The sequence below is a fragment of the Triticum aestivum genome, chromosome 7D (assembly GCF_018294505.1).
Source record: "Triticum aestivum cultivar Chinese Spring chromosome 7D, IWGSC CS RefSeq v2.1, whole genome shotgun sequence".
NCBI lineage: Eukaryota > Viridiplantae > Streptophyta > Magnoliopsida > Poales > Poaceae > Triticum > Triticum aestivum.
Window position 1 is genome coordinate 113,535,020 of NC_057814.1, and position 10,000 is coordinate 113,545,019.

The following is a 10,000-nucleotide window of genomic DNA, read 5'->3' on the forward strand; positions in this document are numbered from 1 at the left end:
ATCTACATGGCCACCCGAACGAACTCGTTCCTCGCTTACCCCACAATGAGTGTGCTCCTGGTGACGCAGCTCACACGGTCATACTGTCGGACACCCTGCACGCGTCCCCAGGTCAGCGGCATGTGGTGTACATGTGTGGCCAGCGCCGTCCCCTCGTTCCGCGCAAGCTGCGCATAGTTTGAAGAGTGAGGTGAATGTGTGGGGGGTACGTTGAGACAGACACGACGACGAATGCAGTGAGCGCCCGCGGCTGGTCGGAGTGCGTGACCGTGGACCTCAAGCGTACATGGTGGTACCGCCGGGAGAAGAGAGCAATGAGGCGGAGCACAATGTCTTTTTTTTCCTTTTTCTCAGGTTATAGGGTTACAACTTTTCCTTTCCAGATAAACCAAAAAAAACTTGCGTCTGGATGATAGATAGAGGCCGGTGATAAATAGTTTCACCAACCGCACCCTACACGTCTTGCAACTTATTTATATATGCAACCGTTAGCGTGAGTGGTTCTCTTCATGCTCCATGAGTTTCACCACCTAACAAAAATTTCTCCTACAACCTATAATAACAACAATGCACGCAAGAAAGAAGAAATACAAAAATGAGAGGCTAGCTTGGCTTGAGAATAGGAGACACCAGGAATGAAACATTTTGGATCAAATCTGAAAAACTTCCTCAAACAAGGGAGACTTCAATGCCACGCCATTCTTAGCTCTCCAGTTAAAAAGGTCAAAGTTCATTTCTGGGCACCAAATGTAGCTTGGCACGGGGAACCAGTGGAGATATATGCAGTGTAACTTGGGGTTTGTGTGCGTGCCTTGAGAAGTTGTGATGCCATCGTAGACTGGTGGCAATGGAACATCCCATTCGCCCCCAACTCGCACAGCACAAGGGCATCTCCTCTGTCATCTTGTTCACAATTTGATAGACATCTTTCTCGACACGATCAAGCCTTGCCGCACTTCTCCGGATGAGTACTTCTCAAACGCATAGTGTTGTATTTTGGGGTGTTGGTCCACTGCGAAAGTTTGTACAGAGGAGCCCCTGTGGCGGCGGCCCAGATCGCGGATCTTGCCGCACCCAGATGGGCTTCGGCGGGCCGGCGGATCTGGTGAGCGTTTACAGGCGGGCATGGTGGGCCTGACGACGCCGGCCTAAGCACCATGGTGGTGCCATTACCGGTCAGGCGGCGGCGGCCTGGATTCTCTGTCCAGTCCCCGACAGTGATGGTGGCGGTTCGTGTACAAGTCGCTTGATGGAGGTCCTCTGTTCAGATCTGGGTGAAAACCTGGTCAAGGTCCGCGATGACGGCGCTGTTATGCGGCGTTTCCTTCTTGAAGGCATCGCCAAGGAGAAGTCCAAGACAGCTATCTGCTACCTCCGGGGAAAACCCTAGATCAGTAGATCGGATGACGGCGGCGCGTTGGTGTCGTTTCCTCCTTGGGGGCGTCATTCTTGGAGGCGTACACAGGATCGAGGGGGACCGGTGGGCGGCTTTCTTGGTGGAGCGGTGCTTCATCCTCCACATTGACGATGGCGGATCTCGGCGGCGTGGCACAGTGGAGACTCGACGCCCGATGTATGAGGATGGACTCGCGCAGGAGGACGACGCTATCTGGCGTCATGGTGGCGTCAATGGTAGAGAGACCTGGCACGGTAGATGCAACAGTACAGCTCTGAAGATGGATTGGTGGTAGGTGGCTCCGGCGGCCTCATACCCGACAAGCGTCCTGGTTGAGGAGTGCGCCGGATTGGTGGGTGCCCCACACCCGGCAGGCGTCCTAGTTGGACCTCAGGTCTTAGATGTTAGGTTTGGCTGCGAGGTCTGTTTAATATTAGGCCCAGACTATCAGCATTTCTGCATCAACTGGATAGGAGTAGCGACAGATCTTGCCTAGACGGTGGCTTTAGTCTTACTGTTGTATGATTTTGTAAGGTCTTATGTGAATAATTAATAAAGTGGCTACATACATCGTTCAGATGTAGAGGCCGAGGGTCCTCCTCCATTTAAAAAAAAAATGCGTGACAACGTAGATCACATGCTGACACAGGTTTCTTCCGCTAACCCGTTGTAGTTGGCGCTCTGTTAATCTTCCCATGAAGCCATGTCATAGAGTCCATCGAGTATTTGTGCATGATGTAGGGCTCCATTTCAAAGGTACGCAGACATACACTACCTCTACTGCTAGCTGGTATAGTGGTACATTTCCTATGTATTATGACCTAACGGCCTAATTAATCTAGCATGTAAGCTGATAGATTAATTTACTAATTAGGTTGTTCTTTGAAAAAGCAAATAAACATTGCTCCTAATTGAATTCTTAGTTGCATGATCAATTTGTTGACTCTGACATATCGTGTACCATCTATTTCCTATAAACACGCAAGCGTCCCAGCCCGATGGCACTACGATTCCTACCATCGCTCCAACGAGCGCTAACACACTATCTTCTCCCTCACCATGTCAATTCTTGGCTCCGCCCTTGAGAGACACCTTTTCTTTTACCCATACGATAAGTGCCACACGTCAGGTACGTGGTACTTTGGTTATGACCTTTTTCGATGGCAATTTCAATCACGTAAAGATGGTGAATTCCAAGGACACGCGGCAAGTTTTTATAAAAATAAACTGAAGCACGAAAGTTTTCATGCTTGACAATGAAATTTGCCATCTTCGCGTCACTAAATTTGCCATAAAAACATTTAGAGCTGCCATGTGCTCGTGCTACACGCTAGATACTTATCAGGGTCCTTATGCTTGATCTATTTTAACAAGTGACCCCGCCGCGAGAGCTAGCACTGCACCTAGGCGTTTACATGTCTTGTGAGCAGAGTTTGAGAAGGGAGGTGAAAGTGTAGAGGAAGACACGGTGGTGGCGACCACCCCCTATTAGGTTACAGTGAACGGCCACAATCAGAGTTAGTCAAATGCAGCATGCCACTAGCGGGAGGAGATGAGAACGAGGTAAAGAAAATCATTCCACCCATCTGCAAGCTTTGCTTGTGCAAGCACAAATGTATGCATCATTAAACTTTTTGTTTTTATTTAAAGATAATTGAGGTTGGTTGTCGCATTTCACATGGTATGTGTGTTTGCAATGAACACTTCTAAGCAAACTTATTCGTTATTTTTTATTTTTAGGACTGCTAATATTCATCGTGGCCAATCTTAATAAAATTTGAAATATATCTGAAATCAAAAGTTAGAAAAGCTGATTGTACTTTTAAAACAGACACGTATTTACAAACAGGGGTAGCATTACACATTATTTAAGGTTAATATTGTTAACTCACAAAGTCATTCACCAGAAAATCAAAATGTCGAGAGGAATCAATAATATAAGAACCTAAAAGTAAATAGAATGCACGAGCAACAGCTTTGCCAGTAATTTCCCGGCATCAGTTCCCTCTGTTTTTGAACGATGAGAAGGAGAAGAACGATCGAGGTACTGCAACGACAAAGTAAAACAGAGCATAAGTGAACTGGTGAAGGAAACAAGCCGTGGCTATGGCGATTGTATGATGTGTGCCAAGTTTGTATCAGCGGAACCTCTTGGGGATTTTGCAGGCAGAGCCATCTCCTTCAGCTGAGACCTTGCAGGAGAAAGCGGCACGAAGCTCTGCAGGGACCGAACTGCATGCGCACGCCGCGTCTTGGTGATCAGAAAAATGGCGAACACGTCGGAGGTAGACAATATGCAGAGAGCGCCCAGGAATTACCGTGGGGAGAGACGACATAGCTGCTGTCAAGATCGTCGGAGGCAGCATCCGACCAGCACGCTCTCGGCTTGTTGATCGGATCACCTGACGCCGGTCCTTGGCTCGCGGTGCCGTCAGAAACTGGAGGCGCCCCGCGCTCGATGACAACGGCGGCGGCGGCTGAACCGTCAGCACCGTTGCCGTTGAAGCCGCTCTTCTTGCCAAAGGTGAGGAACCTCTTGAGCCCCGCCACGGCGTCCATCGGCGACTGCGCCATCCCGGCGACGGGGACGGCGTCGCTCCTCGAGGCGCAGCAGGTGCTCGGCAGGAACACTATGCTCTGGTGCTCGGCCTCCTCCACCTCATCCGCCTCCTCCCGTTTCATCCTCAGCACTGCCGCGTCGGCCTCCAGCAGCTCCTCGGTGGACAGAGCACCTCCGGAAGGCGGCGGGGTGGGGAGCGGGGAGCCGACGGCCGAGGCGTCGAGCTCCGATCCGTGGGAGAACGAAGACTGCACGTTCGAGTACAGCGACCCAGACCCGGAGCTCTCCTTGACGCTCGTGCCAGTCTCCTCAGCTGCTGCCATGGTCTCTGATGATGGGGATGATGCCATGGTCCCCGATGATGGTGACGATGCCATGGTGTCCTCAAAGACCTCAGCGGCCTCCTCGTCCCCAACCTGTTCGTGGTCTCTCTTGACGTACACGTAGCTTGGCTCCGTGTCGGAGTCGCCGGTGATCTCCGCGTCACCGAGCTTATCACCAGATCGTGCGACATCGCCGTCGCCATTGTCGCCCGCTTTGTTGCTAGAGTTCTTCGCTCCGGCGTCTGAGTGTTCGGAGGTTTGAACGTCGTTGCGGTCGCTGTTTCCTAGTCTGGTCAAGAAATCGACCTGTCCGCGGCCAACAGCCACCGACGGCGACGAGACGCGCGCGACGCCGTTGCCCGATCTCCTTATGCGGTGCGGCCCGGGAGAAACGGCGGCGGCCGTCTTGATCTCTGCGAGGACGACCTGCTCGTGGAACCGGCTCCGCGCCGCGGCGATGGCGGCATCGGCGTCGCTTCTCGACGCCGGAGCCGTGGCCTGCTTCACCTTCACGCCACCCGCGCCGCCGTCGTAGCTGGACCGCGGTGGCTGGAAGCGCGGCGGCCGCGGGCTCTCCCCCTTTACGGAGGATGAGGACGAGGAGGAGACGCTGCCACGCTCCTCCTTGCTGGTGTCCTTGAGCGAGCTCCTGGCCCGCGACAGCGTCTTGAGTGGCCTCGGCGTCCCGGGGGTGGACGGCGGTGGCATCCTGTTCTCCTTCCGGGGCGTGGTGGGTGGCTCCAGGTGGGACGCTCGCCGGCTGGAGGGTAGCCTCGGGCTGGCCGCCGCCGGTGACGGGGATGCCGTGGCGCTCCTGAGACGCGGGAGCTTCATGGCAGGGATGCATTTTGGCGTGGCAGGAGAGGCTGGCTTCTCGATGCTCCGGGGCTTTTGCTGCACGAAATGAGAGAATTAGACAAGAAAATACAATATGGCTTCTTAATCTGAAAGAGTGGTAGAAAACTAGTAGTACTACTTGAAGGTGTGTAAATTTTGTCTGAAGTCAAATGAAGCAAGATTCATAAAAAAACTATGAACAATTACTCCCTCCGTTTCTAAATATAAGTCTTTGTAGAGATTTCACTATGAACCACATACGGATGTATATAGATGCATTTTAGAGTGTAGTTCATTCATTTTACTCCGTATGTGGTCCATAGTGAAATGTCTCCAAAGACTTATATTTAGGAACGGAGGAAGTACAAACTAAATAGACATAATACGAAAATATAATTTATTATGTATATAGTGGTACTAATTTGGTATTGTGGTTATTGGTAATTTTTGCTGCAAACTTGGTCCAAGTTTGCATCATTTGACTTCAGACAAATTTTATAGGCCTTATTTTCAAGTACGGAGGAAGTGCAAGTCATGAGCATCAGAACTAATTGGTGAAAATAACCTCCAATGAATTTAAAGGTTAAACCTAGTAGAAAACCTCCACATGCAATATTTCGCTTATGTGTTTGCAACATTCTCCCCTTGTTAAAATTGGCCGCAACATTGAGCTCTAACTCGAGCTGGAGCTCCATCATATTCCCACCAAGCATTGTGTTAGTAGGCATGGCCATGAGCACTCCTGGAGCAGGGGTTAGCTACGCCGCATCTTCTTCATGCCCTTCTTGGTTTCTTAATTTTTGATTATTCAAACAGAGTTGCTAAATCTCAGTCGACAGTAACTTAAAGTCTCAGTCGATGTTAAATTCGTCAGATCTTACTTGAAGATCCATGTAAAAAAATCTTGTAAATTATTTTTTCTTTATTTTTATATGTTGTGTCACTTGACTGAGACTTCGTTAAGTCCTAGTCGACTGAGATCTGGTCAAAAGCAAAGGCATGGACACCTACACATGCAATATTTATATTTATAGGCCTCTCAAGTTTTCGATTACCGAAAATCAAAACTTTCCCAGAGAGGTACGGTACGACAAGCAAAGGCAAGGACACCTACTCTACTCAACCACATAATTCAAAAGCTACCTGATGAGAATTGGCTAGAACTATCAAATTCCCATGAAATTCTACAAAGTGCAGCCAGTTAAGATAACCATATCAAAACACACCTTGCATGTTTCGATAACATTTTTGGCGCCGGTGCTTGTCAAATTACTATCACTTACTTACTTGCCAGATTATTACTCACTTAATTGCCAGATCGTTGAAAGTCGGTATACACACTAAAATACTTGCTTCGTGTTACTTAGGGGTGGGCATAAAAACCGAAGATCAAACCGGTTCCAAAACAAAAACACCGATTTTTTGCTTTTTATGCACTCACAGGAGAATTGGGTATTTAAGTGTGCTAACCAAGCTTATATCTGATGGTTTGATTTTACCACTTGTTAACCGAAAATAAACCGAGTTTACGTTAAGTCAAAAGCGCACGAAAGAACAGCCCGAACGAGCTTGTCCCGCGCCCAACCTCGCTATGATGAAATAGTTCTGCTCCAGGGTGTCCAGCGTGAGTGCAACTCCTGTGGGTCGACCTGACCACCTACACCTACACGCAAGGCCCAAAGTGCATAGTGATGGTCGTTGTAGTGAGTCTGTATGTACATATGGGGTTTATTATTTAGTTCCACCTCGCCTCGTTATGTAGAATAGGCAGGAAGCTTGGGGGGTGTGTCTGGTGCACCCGGACTATTTGTGCTACCAGTGCACCGGTCGCCCGTTGCACATTCAAAAATGTTCGAAGAAATTCAAAAAAAAAAAGCGCGTTGACACAACATCAATGTACGTTGTCACAAAAATTTAAATCAATATTCGAAACATTGCCCGAGAGACAAAAATAACAAATTTGACACTGAATAGTACATAACGCAAGTTAGGCTTTAGTTTTGGCCCATTAGCATATTGACGTCAAATTTGTCATTTTTGTATCTTGAGCATTATTTTGAATTTTGATCCAAATGTTTGTGACAACATACATTGATACTGTGTCGATAAACTAAATTTTTGTTCAAACTTTTTTGAACATTTTTTAATGTGCAACGGGGACTGGTGCACCGGTAGCACCAATTCCCTTGGTGCGCCAGATACGTTCCCAGGAAGCTTGGATATATTCGGTATAGTCGTTGTAAACTGAACACCGAACTGGATTGGTGGTTAACTGAATTTTTGGTTTCTTAATTTTTGTTGTTAACCAAAATTTTAAAAGAATACTCGCTCCCTACTCCCTAGCTATGCATAACATCGTTCTCCCGTTAATTAACAATCATTTTGGCAACTCTTTATTGTTAAGATAGCAACTGTGATGATATATACTCTTGCAACTTTGTGGCGACAAAAAACCATCAAAACATGCCAAGATGGGGTCTTGTTTTGAATTCCTCATCGAGATGAACCCACGGGTAAAGCCAGATCGGATCAAATGTTTGTGCAATAGAATATTTAAAATGTTTGAAAAAACAATTAATGGGCTGATCTTTGCAAATGAAATGTAAGATTCGTACATGTATGCTTGTGCGTTCTTTATATAGATGGCCAAAATCCCATTGGGACGCCTCTTGGCTCATATAGATTTCGCGAATCAAGAAATATATCCCTGTTGTTGGTTAAGTGAGGCGTACACCTTCTCCAAGATTCACTTTAAATTTGGCCAGTAAGTAATTAGTTGAAGAACATATATCGTGCTCGTGATGCAAAACCCGTGCCCGTGCCCGTGGCTTGGTGACAAGCGTACAGCAACCTCGGACCAGAAAGGCCAATGGATACCAAGACATGCGTGCCACGTCTCTCACCCGAACGGTCGGAGGACTGCACTGACACGATAGCTCAACTAAGCCTATCTTAATTAAGGAATCACAAGAAAGGCACAAAAAGGGTGTCCCACGAACACAAGGATCGGCAAGACAAACACATCACCAAACAAACAAGGAACGAACGTGAAACTTGCGGCGTCCGCCGGAATGTCGTCGATGCCTAGCAAAAGGATCGAAGAACACTGGCTACCTTTTTGTCCCAGAGATTGCGTGATGAGCTTAGAATTCTATGGTTTCGGAGGCAAAAGCAATGGGTTTTTGAACGTTTCTTATTCGGGCGCCGGCGGAAAGAGCGGAGCGACATGGACGGCGCGAGGAAAAATGGAGCTGGAGCATCGGTTTTTAATCCTTTGTGGACGGAAAAGGGTGGTCAGTTTTTTTAACTTTCGGGAACACGAACCGGCAAAAGAGAGAACAAGATCAATACAAGCGTTGGGTTACATGATTCGTTACGTACCTCTCTGGCGGGGCTGGCGGCGGCGGCGAGCCCGCCATGGCCGTTGTCGGGGCGGTGGCGGCCGCCGTCGAGGCGCGCCCAGAGGGCCTTGACCTCGGCCTCTTTGCGCTCCATGCGCGCGAGCCAGCCCTGGCGCAGCTTCTCGTCCCGCCGCCGCACGTAGGCCTCGTACCTCCTCCCCCTCCCCACCTCCTCCTCATCCTCATTCTCCTCCGCTCCATCGCCGTCGCCGCCGTCGTCGGGGTGACGGCGGCGGTCGGACACGGCCGCGACGGCGGCTGCGGCGGCGTCCCTCCGCTCGGCGAGGCGGCGCTTGTAGCCTTCGAACTGCCGCTCCAGCTCGGCGGCCTGCGCCCACAGCGGGTCCGCGGTGCGCGGCAGCATCGTGGTCGTCGCCATGGGCGCGTCGTTTGCGCTTGCTCGCTTCGATGCGAGGCGCGCGCGCGACTACTACGTATGGTGTGCGACGTGTGGAGGAGCTCTTGCCTCTGGCTGGGGTTTTGACCTGGACGGGGTCGTGTCGTGGCCGCACGGCCGGCCGGCGCGGCAAGGCAACGCAAGATATGTGGCGGCGGGCCGGCGGGCTTTTGCTGCTCGACATTTGGCGCCTTTTCTTCCACTCGGGCCTGCGGGTTCTGGAGATCATGGTCCGGGCGGGCTGGGATGTCAGTGGGCTGATGACGGAACCCATCGTGTAACATGCTCGACGGGGAAGCCCATATTTGAAATGGGGGCGAAATGCACAAGCCGCTGCCTGTTCGGCCGGCCTAGTTCAGCGATGCGTGTAGCGCTCGCTATCGCCTTGACGGCTTTTCTTTCTTTCGGCTTTTCTTTTGCGCATATTTTCCTTTCAGCTGGTTTCTCTCAGAAAAAAAATCATCTGCAGTAGAAAGATTCAAAAAATATTTAATAAATTGTGAAAATGCCTAAAATATATTAAAATAACTATCAAATTTAAAATTTTACCGTAAAGTTTTTATGTTTGGGGAGCTCTGGATCGGGATAACCCCTTGGCCGGCGGCGGCGGCCTCTTTGTCGGCGGCGCTCCGGACGCCGTTCCCCTTCTTTAAGGCGACTTTGAGGTCCATCTCCCCTCCTCCTACTTCCCCTGCACCCGGGTGAAAACCCACAACCTCGACTTGGGCGGCGCCGGTACCTTCTTAAAGACGCCGTTTTGGGTGGGGAAGTGTGGGGGTGGCTGCTTTCTTGGGGCGCTCCTGGTGGCGGTTGTCTCTTCTTCAAGTGGAGACACTTCACCGCGGAAGTCCGGTTCTCTCCTACGGTCGCCGTGCTCTCCTCCTTGCGGTCCTGTTTGTCCGGCAGATCGACGCCCACGAGCCTGGCCAAGAGGGGATAGTGGTCCCCTCTTTGGCAACTTGGACGCACGGGTGTGAGCTGGTGGCATTGGCGAGTTCTGGTTCCTCCCGGTGGCTTCGTTGCTCTCTCCTTGTCGTGTCTTCTTGGGATGTTTATGCTCTATAGCTAGTCTCTTCGGCGAGCTTC

At 50.1% G+C, this 10,000-nt stretch overlaps 1 protein-coding gene across 1 annotated transcript; it reads right to left on the reverse strand.

The window, feature by feature from the left end:
* Positions 1 to 3,216: 3,216 nt before the first annotated feature.
* LOC123167615 (uncharacterized) lies at positions 3,217 to 9,053 on the reverse strand. Its single transcript, XM_044585454.1, has 4 exons — positions 8,498 to 9,053; positions 3,715 to 5,173; positions 3,545 to 3,628; positions 3,217 to 3,443 (listed from the first exon to the last, which is right to left on the reverse strand). The coding sequence occupies exons 1-4, from the start codon at positions 8,894 to 8,896 to the stop codon at positions 3,394 to 3,396; spliced, it is 1,992 nt and encodes a 663-aa protein (XP_044441389.1). The 5' UTR covers positions 8,897 to 9,053; the 3' UTR covers positions 3,217 to 3,393.
* Positions 9,054 to 10,000: the final 947 nt, after the last annotated feature.

Bases quoted from the DNA above. Each gene is read 5' to 3' on its own strand.
- LOC123167615 (XM_044585454.1), bottom strand. From the start codon at position 8,896: ATGGCGACGACCACGATGCTGCCGCGCACCGCGGACCCGCTGTGGGCG. The intron at 5,174-8,497 runs GTACGTAACGAA...CATTTCGTGCAG, and splicing joins CCGCCAGCCCCGCCAGAGAG to CAAAAGCCCCGGAGCATCGA. The intron at 3,444-3,544 runs GTTCCGCTGATA...TTGTCGTTGCAG, and splicing joins GCCTGCAAAATCCCCAAGAG to TACCTCGATCGTTCTTCTCC.